Source organism: Bufo gargarizans, chromosome 11 (assembly GCF_014858855.1).
Source record: "Bufo gargarizans isolate SCDJY-AF-19 chromosome 11, ASM1485885v1, whole genome shotgun sequence".
NCBI classification, from domain to species: Eukaryota; Metazoa; Chordata; class Amphibia; order Anura; family Bufonidae; genus Bufo; species Bufo gargarizans.
In genome coordinates, this window is record NC_058090.1 from 25,277,361 (window position 1) to 25,294,896 (window position 17,536).

General features: G+C 46.4%; 1 protein-coding gene across 1 annotated transcript in view; it reads right to left on the reverse strand.

Moving 5' to 3' along the window:
- The window catches only part of LOC122921739 (ERO1-like protein alpha), a 34,117-nt gene extending 17,297 nt beyond the window's left edge, over positions 1–16,820 (reverse strand). Inside the window, exons 1-7 of the mRNA XM_044271945.1 lie at positions 16,639–16,820; positions 15,030–15,149; positions 14,844–14,927; positions 13,904–13,942; positions 7,319–7,401; positions 6,446–6,522; positions 6,168–6,288 (exon numbers count right to left, since the gene is read on the reverse strand). Coding sequence (XP_044127880.1) covers positions 6,168–6,288; positions 6,446–6,522; positions 7,319–7,401; positions 13,904–13,942; positions 14,844–14,927; positions 15,030–15,149; positions 16,639–16,764 — 650 coding nt within the window. The 5' untranslated portion in view covers positions 16,765–16,820. The remainder of the gene's footprint in view (positions 1–6,167; positions 6,289–6,445; positions 6,523–7,318; positions 7,402–13,903; positions 13,943–14,843; positions 14,928–15,029; positions 15,150–16,638) is intronic.
- Between the last annotated feature and the right edge of the window lie 716 nt (positions 16,821–17,536).

The following is a 17,536-nucleotide window of genomic DNA, read 5'->3' on the forward strand; positions in this document are numbered from 1 at the left end:
GTCTCCAAGCAACAAGCGACCCAACAGAGGCTTTCTGCTTGGAGACCTGTCGCTGCTGAGACCAGGCATTGGCTGCGGTGGTGGACATGAACCAGTCTATGCAGAAGTTGACAGACAGGGATTGAAGTCCAGTGAAGACAGGCCGGGAGCCAGAATGGAGCAGGTAGTTTTAGCCTTCTTCACAGGGAGCGCTGGGGGGGGGGGGGGGGGGGATCCTGTAGAGCAGGCATCCTCAAACTGCAGCCCTCCAGCTGTTGCAAAACTACAACTCCCAGCATGCCCGAACAGCCTACAGGTATCAGCCTATAGCAGGGGATTGTGAGAGTTGTAGTTTTACAACAGCTGGAGGGCTGCAGTTTGAGGATGCCTGCTGTAGAGCCTGTTTAAAGGTGGAAATTTGCAAAATGACAGAATTCTGTCTCAAATTGCATAGTATACATGCTGTGTACCAAAATGATGCATTTTAGACATTTGTCTCATCTAGGACAGCGTTTATAGATATGCCCCATGTGGCGGCACTATCCGTGCATGGTCTCAGTACTTTGTATGCAGATGGGTATGCCTCAAAGTCATGATTCCATCTCATGACCCCCAATATATGGGCAAGCTCCCCCCCCCCCACAGCAGTCTCGCTGAATGTAGGGGGCGAGACCAACATGGCTATAGATTACCTGTTGTGTATTAATCAGTTTTACCACGGTAAAGCGGGGAGAAATTAATATCTGACCGTTAACTAATCACGGATCGCCAATACAGCATTTCTGTCTTGTTAACTGCCGTATACATGCTGCAATTCTCTTTAGTACAGAGGATGAATGATGGGTAATATGATCGTTCATCCCCGGACAGCTTTCATCTGTCAGCAGCACGTCCTATGTTTACAAGGAGCAATGTGCAAGCGGTAAAGGAGGAGTTTTGGTGCCTCCTAAAGTGCGTTTGCTCGTTTATTGTGTGAACGGCAGCATGTTTAGACAGGGTGATGATTCGGACAAATGTTTATGCCGGATCAGCGCCCTGTGCAAAACGCCACTTACCCCGGCTGTAAATATGGGCAGGAGTCACTCTGCATCAATACAGAGACATGGCTGGGGGGCTGGGGAAGATGACTGTAATAAGGCGAGCGTCCTTCCTCCACCTTCCACAATCCGGCAGATGGTAAAGTGACGCAACCTAACAGCAATCTACGTGGAGAGTCGCAACATTGAGAAATCCACCACAAAAGCCGGAGCGGCCGTTATCTGCAGAATTACCTTTATCAGATCACATAAGCCACAGGATTACCGTCTACCTCAGAGGCAAATGCAGCAATATATTCAGCATACTGCATTTTTTGTTTCAGTTGTGGTTTTAGTTGGTTTGGTCATTTTCAGCCTAGGACTCAGGATTTTTTTTTTTCTTTTTCTTTTAATGATGTCACAAGGCGACTTGCCGTTTTGCCCCCATAGGCAAACACTAATGCTGCAATTTTACAGCTGCTTGCTGGTGTCCGGTGTCACCCCATGGTAAAACCCCTTGTACAGATTTCATGGCTTTATATTATGCTAGATTGCAAACAGCCATTGAAAACAAACAAAAAAAATAAATAAAACTGAATTACTGCAACCACCCTGCAAATGGTATGCTTTCCTATGATGCTCTGCATGCAACCTTGTGACCTGACGGGTAACTGGTTTTCTAAAAAAGCTAGTCGCGGTATTCTTTGGGACGTATATATTCTAAGTGCACCTCTGGGTAAAGTAACATTTTAGTTATCCAGCACGTGGCAGCCTAGAAATTCTGAATGCAACAAATACTGAGACAACTATTAATCCAGAGCAAGCGCCCGCCCCCCCCGCTGTCCCGAGTGCTTTCTATGCCCTTGTGTCTCTGCTGCTGTTTTTACCATCTACTGGGAGCAGAGTTTCTGCCAGATGCTGCAGAACTCGACCTTCCAGGGTCAGACGTCCCGTGACGGCGCGCACACAACTAACAGCTGCCACATGGTCAAGTCCTATTGGCTAAAATAAGAAAGTCAGTTCCGAATAGTCAATCCTACTTTGAGCGCCGCAGGTTTCAGGCGTGGTGGGGGGTCTATTCACACAGAATTTCAATCTTCATAATAAAAATATTATGAAAGTCCTATTGGCTGCTGGAGCCTTCTCCAAGCTGATGGGTTGGCAGCAATCAGTCGACATTATGTAACAGTGCCCCGACCGTCTCAGGAAGCCGCCCAGAAGAGGATAAAGTTCTGCAGTTTAAAAGTTTTTGCTTTAGTTTTATTATAACCCAGTAATCTACTGCATCCATCAACCAGACCAGAGGCTCCTTTACACTTGACACGTGTTGCAGTTTTTTTTGCACATTCATTTTTTTTTCTTTGAAATTTTAAGTCCTACCACAAGAGGCCCATGAAAACGCACAATAGGTTTTCTTTTGCGGTTTTGTTATTTTTATTTGCAACCTTATGAATAAACCTGGCTACAAGTCAGCTTAAGGCATCTTTCACACTACCGTTTTTTGCATTCCGTATACGCAACCATTCATTTCAATAGGTCCGCAAAAAAAAAAAAAAAAAAAAAAAAAAAAAAAAAAAAAAAAAAAAAAACACTGAATGTACTCCGTATGCATTCAGTTTCTCCGTTCCGTGCAAAGATAGAACATGTCCTATATTTGGCTGCAAATCATGTTCCGTGGCTCCATTAAAGTCAATGGGTCCGCAAATAAAAAAAAAATAAAAAAAAGGAATGCATCCGTATGTCTTCCGTATCCGTTCAGCTTTTGATCTGAATCGGAGGGAACAGACAAGTGTCATTTGACCCCAGCAAAGGTGATCCCAAGTGCAACGCGAGATAGAGATCTAGATATTGGTGGCATATCACTAGAATATGGATTATAATGGGTCAACCACGAGGCGCTGCACTTTCCTAGCGCCGCTGCTACTGTATTATATTAGACATCAGTGATGTGTCTTACCGATAAACAGTGGTACCTCAAGATACAATATTATTTGGTTTGAGGACGACCATTGTAAGTTGAGTAAGGCTACTTTCACACTCGCGTTTGGTGCGGATCAGTCATGGATCTGCACCGATAATACAACCGCATGCATCCGTTTGTATTATCTCTAACATTGCCAAAACGGATCAGTCTTGAAAACCATTGAAAGTCAATGGGGACGGATCCATATTCTATTGTGCCAGTGAAAACGGATCCGTCCCCATTGACTTACACTGTGTGTCAGGACGGATCCGGAGCCTAATCTGTTCCAAAAAGGTCATCCAAGATAAGGGAAATTTTAAGAAAAATATTTAGATAAAACAAGTCCTTACATATAACAGTCAGGGACAAATGCTAACTAGCATCTAATACAGCTATTTTACCAGAAGCGGCTTTGATTGATTGGATCTGGGTCTGAGACATTGTATGTTAAGTCTAGTTTCAACTTACGGTGGGTCATAAAAGACCATTGTATGTTGAAAATATTGAATCCTGAGGCCATTGTATCTTGAGGGATCACGGTATACCACCAGTGTTTATGAGACAATATCAACATTTAAGATACAAGCTTATTGCCTCCTAACCCAGGTCATGCACGTCCTAGAAGAGAAAATAAATAAAAAAAACTGGTAGATAAGTGTTTTCTGAGTGCTATATACTGAGGACCTATATGATAGATCGGCAGGGTCCTGGGAGTCAGACCCCAACCAACCACCTGTTTGATGAGGCAGCGGTGCACGGTGCAGTTTACCAGACAGCAGTTGTGCCAAGTATAGCAGCTCAGCCCCATTCACTTGGCTGGGAATGAGCTGCACCTCGGCTTAATGTCTGATGTACGGCGACGTCGCTAGCCTAGGGTAAGCTGCAAGAAGGCTGCTGTGCTAACCGGACAGCACCGAACAGCTGACGAGGGTGCTGGATCCCCGCTGGCGAGCTTATGACCCATCAGATACTCATGACCCATCTTGATCTACTTTCACGCTGACGTTTTAGCTTTCCCTTTGCGAGATCCGTTTAGGGCTCTCACAAGCGGTCCAAAACGGATCAGTTTTGTCCTAATGCATTCTGAATGGAAAAGGATCCGCTCAGAATGAATCAGTCTCCATTCCGCTCTGGAGGCTGCCTACAGCATTTTACTGTCCTCTTGACAAAACTGAGCCAAACGGACCCGTCCTGGAACACAATGTAAGTCAATGGGGACGGATCCGTTTTCTGTGACACAATAGAAAACGGATCCGTATCCCATTTACTTTCAATGGAGTTCATGATGGATCCATCTTTGCTATGTTACAGATAATACAAACGGATCCGTTCATGATGGATGCATGTGGTTGTATTATTGTAACAAATCCGTTTTTTTTGCAAATCCATGACGGATCCGCCCAAAACGAGAGTGTGAAAGTAGCCTTAAAGGTCATATATCAGTATAACGCACTGGGACAACCCCTTTAATGGAGTAAGTGACAAAATGTATGGAGTGTTGGCCCAGTCGCCACTTTTTCCCTGCCAAAATAAAAAGCCCCACTGTTCTCAACTGCTGAAGGTCTTGCTGTCGTGACCATCACCAGGATGGATCTCTATGACAAGCAGAGAAAAGTTTGCTGCTGTGGGGGGGGGGGGGGGGTGTCTTTCAGCATCCCTCTTCCTGTTTAGGGTACATGCATGCTCGGATGAACTTGTATGTGCACAGGGGAAGATGGCCGAACAAGCATTCGGCTAACAGCCATCTAATGTGTACGGCCGGCTTTACTCCCCTCTGAGAACACATGCATGCTCAGCTGGGCAATGTGTGCATGTGTATGGAGGGGCAGAAGGAATAGCCGACAGCCAGAAGAATTTCTACATTTGCTGGGGAAGGAAAGAGGGGAAGGAAAAAAGTCACAGGTCAAACATCTGTGCAAGATAAGTAAAGAATTTACAAAAATGACTCAACTTTTCCTGTAGAGTAACGAAAATGTTTAAATGTGAAATTTGCTGCTCTGCATTGTGCAAGTAAGAGGGTGACAAAATGTGGCTGCAGCGCTTCATGCTGAAATAATCTACGCTCATTCAAAAAGATTTTTCGGGGGACTTTAGACTTTGTGCTTTTTCTGCAGCCCACAGAATGAATCGCCGGAACATTTCCAAGTCTATGAATAGGAAAGACCTGGAGTTACGGTGCCAACTGCGGCTGTTCATTACCCGCCATCTCTGATCTGGACGGATGGTGTCCTGAGCAACACGTGCAGTTTTATGTTTATCTACAGAGGCAAATAAGAGACTTGCCAACAAAAAAAGCAAATAAAAGAGCAAAGCACACACACTAAACAGACCCAGATCTAGAACTGCTCGGCATACTCGCGTGGACTGTACTGTAATACATACTTGTGTACGAGGACAAAGGGGAAGACAGATTGTGACAGCACCAACATGAAATAAGCTCAGACTGCATAATGTACAGAACATATAATGTATAAGAAGAGCCCAATGAGGAGCTCTCCAAATTAAATATCGATAGACATAAGAAAACAAATAGTGGTCATACACAATAGACTTGGGTCGGCCGACCCAGACGACCAACTTATGTGTAAGAAATTATGAAATAAAACACCAGATGGGTGTTAACAGTTGGGAATATGTCTTTGCACAGTCTGACGAACGCAGACCTGATCAGATACTGTCGGAAAACGCAGGGGGGGCCCCCCCCCCCCCCCAAACTGGTAACAGTCACATGGACCTTCATTGCAAACGGCTAGTAATTGATTTCTAACTTCTAGTAGTAATAATGGAGGAATGGCATATGAATGGATACGACAAAATTGTTATTGCATGGAAAATGCAAGCAAAACAGACATGCCAGGTTCCAGATCCTCTTTAAACACCTACAGTATGGCCCCAAAAACGCCCGAATGAAGTGGGGAATAAGTGTGACTGTTGAGACCCCTAGAAATCACAAGTGAAGTCCCTAGGTCTCGTGTGGATGGAGTGGTAATGAGCATCCATGGCCACTGCTCCGTGCACTTCTGAGTCTGACGGAGACAGCGCTCCATTTCCTCAAGTTACATAGACCTGAATTGAGCTGTGCAGAGTTATATGGGGCAATTCTGTCTGCAAGAAAACAGAGCATCGAGAGGCATCACCGACCAACCCCTCAACAAGAAAGATGCTGCGGAGTACGTCCGGTTTACTTATTGTTTTTCTTAATTACATACTTGAAACAGTTTTCCTCGTAGATACTGTTCCAGATCTTCCAGGCGTCGGCTCCCTTGTAACCGGTGTAACGTTCAGGATTAATCAGCAAGTCGACATATTCCGCATCAGGCGACTCCTCATCTGAAAATAGACGGAAGACGTGGACAGTCATTTCCAGAAACAGAGTTTGCAATTATTTTTTTTTTAAGAGCAAATACTTTAAAGGGAAACAGAACTACATGAATCTGCTTCCTCGTAATGCTTTACCGTCTGACATGAAATAACACACCGTACATACCATCGTGCTCACAGAAGTTATCATCTGCGGAGTCGTCGTGTTGATTCCACTGAAAGAACGCCTCCTGGGCCGCTTCACTGCAAGAGCAAAACAGAAGCGATCACTTCATGCTTCGTACTAGGGACACGCAGATGACATGAACATCAGCCACTGTGAAGATGGGACTTGGGGGTTTTCTAGTATAGAAGATTGGGTCACCAGAATGTTTTTAAAAAGGGAGTGTGTCACCAGGAAATTCACGGTTAAAACCCGGAACCATGCCTCTATTGCATCATTCTGGAAAAAAATGACTTTTAATCCATATACAAATGAGCAGTTAAGTGCACAGCCCAAGCCACTTAGTGCAACCTTGCTCACCCTGCCAGCTCCTTCAAGATCGAAAGGACAAGGTTTCTGTAGAATTATCGCACCTGGCCCCACAAGCTATATATATTTTTTTTTTTCTATTATGCAAGACACATCTTGGACAAAAAAAAATGGCAGGGGCCGGAGGAGGAGAAATTATATATTTTTTATTTTCCCCACTGTTTATTGGGCAAAAATGTGTATCGTATAATAGAGTGAGGAAAGAAAAAAAAAAAAAAAGAAAATATATAATTTGTATTTTAACATAAATTTTAGACTTCACGTTTGAGGTGGCTTTGTTCTTGAGAAAGGAATTGCTTCATAGAAGACATTACAAAATGGGAACAGGGGTGTAGCTGTGGGTGCGGAGGTCTCCAAATGCCCCTCTGCCATATTAGACGGTAATATCAATAGCATATGAGTGCAAAGAGGGGGGGGGGAATCCTGATACACATGTTATCCTGGGTGCCCCAAGCTTCACCTCTCTGGCCCATACCCCTCCACATAGGCCCTCAGTGTGACCCTCACCTCAAGGATTCATCCACGGCCCCCAGTCTCTTCTCCTTCTCACACTCCAGTTCACCATTGCCCATGTTAGCAGTTTCTGTATACTGTAAAATATGTCATCACAAGACGGGTCAGAATATTATACATTATTGCATATATTGAATCATACTGCAAATTTCAACACTGCATGTCCACATCCTGCTGAAGGTTAGCTACAATGCATCTGGTCTAGACAATCCTCTGAGCCGCATAAATCTGCAGCACAAGGCCTCCTGCACACGACCGTAGGTGTCCGGTTGCCGTATTGCGGACCGCATTTGCGGATCTGCAATACACGGGAATCGTTCCGTGTCCATTCCGCATCACAGATGCGGACCCATTCACTTCAACGGGTCCGCAAATCCGGAATGTCGCGGAACTGAACCCTACGGAAGCACTACGGAGTGCTTCGTGGGGTTACGTCCCGAACTTCCTTTCCGCAAAAAGATAGAACATGTCCTATTCTTTTTGCAGAACAGGCAGATCGTGGACCCATTAAAGTGAATGGGTCCGCGATCCGCTGCCCCGCGGTCGGTGTTTGTGCATTGCAGCCTGCAGCACGGCCACGGGGCGCACACGTTCGTCTGCAGGAGTCCTAAATGTTAAAGTAGTTAGTTTAAATACTGCCATAATATGTCTAGACAATCCTCAGCAGCATAAACCTCCCCTGTTCTGTTAGTTTGTTACAATGTATCATAGAGGTGAACAACGTATAATTAGCACCAGGGATGACTGCAACGGTTCACATTCAGCCGGCCTTTAACCTTCAAACAAGGATTAAACTTCCCTTTATGATGTTTCAAAATACCCATTATATCTCTTAGGCACCTGCTCCATAATCTTTCCAGAACACCTGAAACACGAGGCAGCCTTCACTTTCCATGACCTTCAAACGTGATAAACCCTCTCCAAATATACAACCGTACCCTCGGCACAGATGCATAAACCATATGTCTATGGCACAGAGGCCGGAGTTTGATCCTAGGTGCATCAGATTGTATTCACATTATGCATGCAAAGAAAAAAAATGTGGGGGGGGGGGGTTAAGTCAGCACAACCCTGTATGCAGGTGCACATTGCTATGGCGAAATACACATACAAATGCAAAAACACAAATGCAATGGCACTCTGCCCTGCCTCTATGCTGGATGTTGAATGAGGCATTGGTGTACATTTTGGCCAAAGCGTAATAAGCCACTCACCACGTCAAGGTTGCCTCCATGAGTGGTCCCTAACACTAGTTCCTACCTGTTATGGGCCATGACAGCCACACAAAGTCCAGGGAGCGCAGGTACAGCATGCACGCCAAGCACACTCTGCTTTTAACCCCGTCCCATTACAGCTTTCATCGGATCCAGGGATGCAAGTACCAACATGCATGCTGAGCCCACTATATACCTCTCCTGGAGCCAAATGGCCACTGGTAGGCGCTATAAAAGCAGACTCAGTTTTAGGCCTAGTTCACACGAACGTGTGTGATCTGTGGCCGTATTGCGGCCCGCAAATCGCGGGTCGCAATACACGGCCACAGTTCCGTGTGCATTCCGATTCACGGATGCGGACCCATTCACTTCAATGGGTCCGCAAATCCGGAATAGCGGAACGGCCGCACGGGACGGGACCCCTCGGAAGCACTACGGAGTGCTTCCGTGGGGTTACGTCCCGTACCTCCGTTCCGCAAAAAGATAGAACATGTCCTATCTTAGCGGAACGGGCGGATCGCGGACCCATTAAAGTGAATGGGTCCGCGATCCGATGCGGCTGACCTACGGCCGGCGATCGTGCATTGCGGCCCGCTGTTTGCGGGCCGCAGCACGAGCACGGGTCACACACGTTCGTGTGAACTCGGCCTTATACTGACTTTAAAACCAGCCTCCAGGGCAGACTAACTGGTCAGGTGTGCATGACTGCATGGAGATCGCCACGCCTCCAATATATACTACAAAGAAAACAAATGTGGGGGGGGGGGGAAATCAGTCAGCACAACCCTGTATGCAGGTGCACATTGCTATGGCGAAATACACACCTGCGCTCCCTGGACTTTGTGTGGCTGTCATGGCCCATAACAGGTAGGAACTAGTGTTAGGGACCACTCATGGAGGCGACCTTGACGTGGCGAGTGGCTCATTACGCTTTGGCCAAAATGTACACCAATGCCTTATTCAACATTCAGCATAGAGGCAGTGTAGAGTGCTGGTTGCAGAGTGCCATTGCATTTGTGTTTTTTGCGTTTATAATGTGAATACACCCAAGCGCTGCTGCACCGAGTCTCATGTTTTTTTTCCTGGAGACTGATCCCATTGTGGGACCCCACTGTATCAACCAGATCAAACGTGTTAATGGGGGGGAAACTGGTCACTTACCCAGCAGCCAAAAGTTCCTGTGACTGATAATAGTCACTGGTGATATAAGGGAAGGCCTGTCTTTTTTAAAAAGCACCGTTCAGCAGCATCAACTCTATTACACCAGGCATACGGTCTGGTAATATAGATCCTGCTGATTAAAAGGATACCCATCTTGTGAAAAATCTGTTGCAGAGTTCTTGAGAAAATGGCCCTGATGCCATCATTTGCATATATATCTTTGTCAGGAAAGCCACAACTGATTTTCACAAGACAGATATTTTAAAATCAGCAGGCTCAACCAAGTGTAGTAGGGAGGATCTTGCTGTAAGAAGAAAATAAAAAATAAAAATTTAAGTGGGTGCAGCGATAACACCACAAACCTGATCAAAAAGCATGACACTAACACCATGATTAAATGTCAATAATGTCAATTAAATAGTCATTATGAAAGCACAGAGAAACACGTGACAAACCGCCTGGCCTACATATGCATCAGTATCAAGGAAGCATCACAGATGACAGAGATAAGAGATAGAAACTATAATTATATTCTGCTGATGGAGTCACTACACACATCCTGTATTATACTCCAGAGCTGCACTCACTATTCTGCTGGAGCAGTCACTGTGTACATACATTACTTATCCTGTACTGATCCTGAGTTGCATCCTGTATTATACTCCAGAGCTGCACTCACTATTCTGCTGGTGCAGTCACTGTGTACATACATTACTTATCCTGTACTGATCCTGAGTTATATCCTGTATTATACTCCAGAGCTGCACTCACTATTCTGCTGGTGCAGACACTGTGTACATATTTTACTTATTCTGTACTGATCCTGAGTTACATCCTGTATTATACTCCAGAGCTGCACTCACTATTCTGCTGGTTGACATGAAACAATCATTGAGCTTGCGGTGGAGTGACCCTCATGCATCAATGTACCGCACAGGGAAAGAGAAGTACGCGCTTCTACCACTCACCGCCGTTGCTGTGTAATAGATTTAGCGATATCGCCATGGCAACTAATCAGTGTAAATATTAACGGAGGCAGCCAGCCAGCCATAAACAGCAATTACCGCATTTTCATTTCCCCTTTGTGGTTCAGCTGTTATTATTAGTAATGTAAACTGCTAATTAAACCTGTGACTATACAGAGCCCGGGGCAATCGTTTTTTGTTGTTGTGGAGGGTACCCCCCCCCCCCCCCCATATTTATTGGAGAGCTCCGAAAGGGCTGTCACTCAACTTTCCCAGATTCCCGAACATCTAAAATGCCTTAAAGGTGCAGTCACCCAGCTTTCACAGTGTCCTGAACATCTAACATGCTTTAAAGGGGCGGTCAGTCATTTTTCCCCAAAAGCCTAAATGTCTAATATGCCTTAGGGTACATTCACACGTCCGTATAATTTTTTCCGCCTCCGATCCGCATTTTGCGGAATAGAAGAGGACCTATTCATTCCTATGGGTGAATAAAATGTGCGGACAACATTCAGTATGTTGTCCGCATTTCTATTCCGCAAAAATATGAAGCATGTCCTACTATTGTCCATACAGATCGGTCCGCAGCACCATTCAAGTCAATGGATCCGCAAATTGCGGATGACATACGGAATAGTTTCCGTATGTCATCCATTTTTTGTGGATCCATTTCCGTATTTTTGAAGGCCCTCTTTTTTTTCCCCCCTTTCGTTTTTTGGACCGTAAAAAACCGAAGACATACGGAAGTCATTTGTCCGCAAAATGCGGGGACGCGGTTTAGTTATTCGCGGAACGCAAATCGAAAAGCATTACACACGGACTTAAAGGAGTTTTCCAGGAGGGGGGGGGGGGGGTTAGAAAGGGCTCAGTCCAGGTCTCAGAGGAAACGCCTGCGGGTCACAGCTGGGGCCAGCGATAGGCTGGGCAGACAATTCCTGTGTGTCGATATGGGACCTGGAGACCAGCGAGGAAGAGTATCCCTGCTTTATAGCGGCAGCCATGTTGACTTTCACCAAGCTTTTCCAGCAAATAAAATAAAAAAATTGTAATAACTCGACAGTAATGAAGACTTCTCTTTTCTGGTTTATAAGGGATGGCCCTTTAACCCCTGGCGGGTACATACATACACGTGTACCGTCACCAAGCAGGCTCTGCGGTGTGCACTGCCAGCTGCCATCAGCCGCACAAAGCTTGCTTCATTCATACCTGATCGCCTCGATCAGATCAGGTTACCGAGCACTTCCCTGATGACCCTGCAGCTTCTTCCTCTTTATATGAATAGGACGGTGTTGCAATTCCCCGCACAGCGATTGTCCGCGCCAGGCAGGGAATCACCAGAAGGGATCTCGCTCCTTTTGCTCCCATGATCGGACACGATCCCAGGAGTAAATATAAGGAAATTCCGAGTCCCCCTTTCCATTTTTCAGTTTGTGGTCTCTGCTAAAACTGTGCGACAACCCACAGGGCCGTCATTACAGCTCCCAGAGGGGTTGTCAGCAGAGTTCTGCTGCTTAGTAAAATTATCTTTTTCCTACTCTCATTCACATGGTGCGGTCAAAGCGTGGTTAACTGCAGCAATCAGACACGACTGTGGCGGTTTTTGGTAAAGCGGGGCAAAGCTGCAGCAGTCGGAACCTCAGTCACCTGGTTTTACTAGACGCATACTGCCTACAATTCTTCATGGGGCGTACCTCAAAAAAGGGCTGTAACTTAGGCCTAGTTCACACGAACGTTTTTTTTGTGGGTGTACGGGCCGTTTTTTTGTGTTCCGTATACGGTCCGTATACGGAACCATTCATTTCAATGGTTCCGCAAAAAAAACGGAATGTGTTCCGTATGCCTTCCGTTTCCGTTTTTCCGTTCCGTTGAAAGATAGAGCTTGTCCTATATTTGGCCGTAAATCACGGGTCGTGGCTCCATTCAAGTCAATGGATCCGCAAAAAAAACGGAACACATACGGAAATGCATCCGTATGTCTTCCGTTTCCGTTCCGTTTTTTCTGAACCATCTATTGAAAATGTTATGGCCAGCCCAATTTTTCCTATGTAATTACTGTAAACTGTACATGGCATACGGAAAAACGGAACGGAACAACGGAACGGAAACGGAGACACAACGGAACTCAAAAACGGAACAACGGATCCGTGAAAAACGGACCGCAAAAAACTATAAAAGCCATACGTTCGTGTGAACTAGGCCTTATGCATAGGAGACCCAAAATTAGCATTTCTGGGGGTCAGGGTCCTGCAAAGGGGGGGGGGGGGGGGGGGGAAATAAAGGGAAGGGCTTTAATGAGGCCCAGACCACAACACTACAAGCCTCAGGCTGGAGGTGTGGTCTGCAGCAGCCAATCAGAAGCCAGCTTTCACTCTCGCCAGCGCAGGCTTTATAATAAAAGCAGCATTCTGATTGGCTGCTTTGGGCAACGGCTCCGCTCCCTTCCTTCTTGCAGATTTTCGACATGAGGCCTCCTCTCCTGGGGTACCGTTTTCTAAAGCTCGCTCACTGCCAGACCACAGGATGGGCAGCTACATATAATCAGGAGGAAGGAAGTTTTGCAAAGAGATAACAGTTCTTCTTGGAACCTATGCCCACACGATTATGAAAGACGACATTAGTGGAAGATACGGATCTTCACAAACCACAGCACGCACACGGTGGGCATGTCCCCTGCAAACCTTAAAGGGCATCTGTCAGCAGATTTGTCCCTATGACACTGGCTGACCTGTTACATGTGCGCTTGGCAGCTGAAGGCATCCGTGTTGGTCCCATGTTCATATGTGCCCGCATTACTGAGAAAAATGAGGTTTTAATATTTGCAAATGAGCCTATAGGAGCGCTGCCATTGCAGAGACTAATGGTGGGAATGTAAATGTGTATCACGTGACCCATGGCACGGTGACTGGACCTGTCTGAACACAGGGAACGATCAGCGAGTATACAATGGAATAGGAATGAATGTGTACAAGATACTCCCCGCATGTAAAGGCGTCGTCACCAATCGCCTGAACCATTGTCTGCTCCTCTAAATGAGCCGTTAGTTACAACCACTAATTAGGTGAAACGGTCGGGGAACCTCCTTTAATCCCCTTATCCTGTGGATAAGGGATAACTTGATCGAACCGGAATACCCATTTTATGCTAGTAGTAGCACTAGTTTTTTTTTTTTCTGGATTATCAGATGTCAAATTAAAGGAATGTGATGGCAACGAAAAGAGAAAAACAAAAGGAAATCTAACCTTAAATCCTGGAGATTTTATGCCGGGTGGAACCGCATCCTAGATAGAAAACACAGTAGATTAGTACATGGTCCAGTTACCACTATACACACAGATTATGGTCGGATCTGGTTAGAGGAGTAACTACTCCTCTACTCACCTCCTCAGTATAAAAAAAAACATTTAACCTAAGGGGGAGGTGATGACATGAAGAAAAGCTCCTGTAACGTTCCCCCTTCACGACTGGGGGCTGCACAGGGCAAGAGGGGACAAAGACAAAGAAAAAGCTCCTGTATATCCCCCCCTGGAGTAACTGGAGAAGATATTATTCCTGCTCCCACTGGCAGCTCCCCCCACCCACCCACCTTACACAGAACAAAACTTCTCAACCTGCCCCCCCCCCCCCCCCCCGACTTTAAACAGTGCTGCACCCCCGAATCCTGCACCTACAGTGTATCCAGGTCTCATTTGTAAAACATGATTCTGCGCTTTAAAGCAATATTAATTTCTAGCTCTTGTATTGTACAGGCCCAAAGCCTGAGGCTGCACTACTGAGAAATTCCAAATGACGGCACTTGCAGTTAGGTGCAGTCATGTAGATGGCCAATTTGGATCTCCGCAGGTATATACAGACGTTGCTCATAGACGCCGGCATCCTGTCTCTTGATTGCATAATTCTAAGCGCCCCGTGCACGGTCCCTATCCTCACAGTCACGCTGTGCACACATTAGACGACATGATCACCTGCAGGCCGGCCGCCCCTCTCCAGCTGTTGCTAAACTACAATTCCCCGTGGGAGGATGTCGCTCGGTAGCAGCTGGCAGGCGACAGGTTTCCTACCCAGCAGCGAATCAGGGTATTAAATCAGAAGTAAAACCTGCGGCTTTCCAAGTGTCGAAGGGTTTGGACAGGCTGGGACTGTAGTCCCACGGGCAGATTGCAGGGGGGCGCGCGCTCTTACCGTAGGACAAGGTTGCACCGCGCAGTCTCTGATCCCACAATGGCTGTTATCCTTCCAGAACGGACACGGCTTCTTCAGATTCGCCTACAAAAGACAACATTTGCTATTTAATCACTCGCGGATGGGGTGCCACGTCCCACCCCCCACCCAATGACATCGCGTGCTGCCGGAATCACGCGGATTTACCTTGTAGTATCGGAAATAGTCGGTTTCCAGTAGTTTTTGCAATTTGGGAAACAGCTTCTGGTTATTGAACTGGTCTATGGTCTCCACATCGCACGTGCAATCGTCCAGGTAGCCGGCAACCTAGAAAGAAAAAAATAAATAAAAAAAGTTGTAACCAGGTGTAACCCCATTTTTAGGACTTCACCTCATAGGAAGCGCTTAAATAGCAAATCCCTAAAATACTGGGATTAGCAGACTTCACTGCCTGGGATGTTGCCCATATATGCAGATCACTCCTCCGGGAATGGCTATTTAAGCCTCTGTATAGGCCTCGGGGCCCTCATTCTAAACACAAAGGGGGTCCCGCAGTCTGATCTCCTCTGATCAAATATTCAGAATGTAAACAAAAAATAAAATTCTGCTTTCTCTGAGAAACAGCGCCACCCCTGTTCCTAGGTCGTGTTTTGGTATCACAGCTCGGCTCTATTGAAGTAAATGGGACTGTGTTGCAATACCGCACACAACCTGTGCACAGGGTGGCGCTGTTTTTTTTAAAGAATCTTCCAAATACAGTACTTCTGCTGGGCAACCCATGTGGAGGCAATGCATTGTGTGAGGGCCCCATGTAATCCCGCTATACTAATATAATACCGCCCTCTACAGGATCCAATGCTCCCGATTCTAGCTGCGTGGGCAGTAAGAGGACGTGGGCGCTGCTGTAAACACCCCATTAACACCTCCTGTGATCCGACTTGGTATCCTATGAATATGCCCCATTTCATCAAGTTATTTCCAAATCGACAACTGGACCCCCCAGCTCCAGCTACTAGAGGGGTTGTCACCGGTTTGTCCTAAACTTCTGCCTGGCAATACAGGAGCAACAAAGTATCAATGATGTATCCAATCTACGATGGTGACAACCCCCGCATATACATAATGCTTGCTATTTTGAGTTGTCAAACTCCTAGAGAACAAAGTTATAAAAAATATTTTTTTAATAAAAAATAAAATGGGGGCTAAACAGAATAACCCAGGGCGTGTAGATAATAGTTTTTTGGGGGAGTTGCCCTTTAAGGCTCAGAATTTCACAATTCTACCCGTCGTCACCCAATGGCTGAAAATAATTTGTGGAAACTTGACGTCGGAGAAAAATCCAAAGACATCTAGAATTAGAAATCTACACTGGCTGATTTTTATTTTAGCTGGAGTTGCCCTTTAAGGCTCTGAGTTTATATTATTCTAGCCGTCGTCGCCCAAAGCTTCCCGGGGGTCACCTAGCTATGACGCTGTTCTATTCTCATATGTACAAAGACAAAAATAACGCGTCTTCCTAAAACTTTTGCGCCATTTCACACGACCTAAGCGTCTGGAAAGTTCCATGGAGTTCTAGGGTGGGAGACAGATGAATTAGGGCCAACGTGAAGAGTTCGAAAACCGTGTCACTTGACTCAAGTCGCCGCGCTCGATAGCGAGGAGCCCGCATTGTATTCTGGTGTCGCGTCAGGGCAAATAAGGCAATTAATAAGCAGTTTATAGTGTATGTATAGAAAACATGACAATATAATACATAACATTGTAATACTTTCATACATAATAAAGGAAAAGAGCCCCCCCTCATGGCACCACTCACCTGGCAGAAGCAGCTGTGGGCAGCAGAGCCCGGTCTGTGCGGCTGGGCCTCCCATGGCAGCAGGCAGCCCAGGACGACGAGGAGGATGACGGATCTCATGTCCACCTTGACTCCCTGCAGCAGCATCACTCTGAAGGCTCCACCAGAACCCGGAAGAGGCCCTGGGCAGGGAAGGCCGGCTCTCCGTGACGTCACGCGTGACGTAAACGTGTGCAGCGAGCGGTACGTGTCTATAAACACATGAAGGCCACGCCCACTCCTCGTCTGGGCGGCGGAGGGGCGGGGCATCCTCTCATGACAGGAGACGTGTTGTTGATGTGACAGCATAACAATCGCCTTCGTGATACCTTGGCAGAATGCTATAACCGGAAGTGACGTGACTGACCGCACCGGAAGTGATGAGGGTATAGCATTCTGCCAAGGTATAGCATTCTGCCCGCATTCTGCTAAGGTATAGTATTCTGGCAGGCCATAATTCTGAAGGGGCACATCTGGGCATATTTCTGTGTGGGCACAATACTGGACATAGCTCTGAGGGGGCACAGCTGGGCATATTTCTGTGGGGGCACAATACTGGACATAGTTCTGAGGGGGCACAATACTGGACATAGTTCTGAGGGGGCACAATACTGGACATATCTCTGAGGGGGCACAGCTGGGCATAGTTCTGAGGGGGCACAATACTGGACATATCTCTGAGGGGGCACAGCTATGCATATTTCTGTGTGGGCACAATACTGGACATAGCTCTGAGGGGGCACAGCTATGCATATTTCTGTGTGGGCACAATACTGGACATAGCTCTGAGGGGGCACAGCTAGGCATATTTCTGTGGGGGCACAATACTGGACATAGCTCTGAGGGGGCCCAGCTCGGCATATTTCTGTGGGGGCACAAT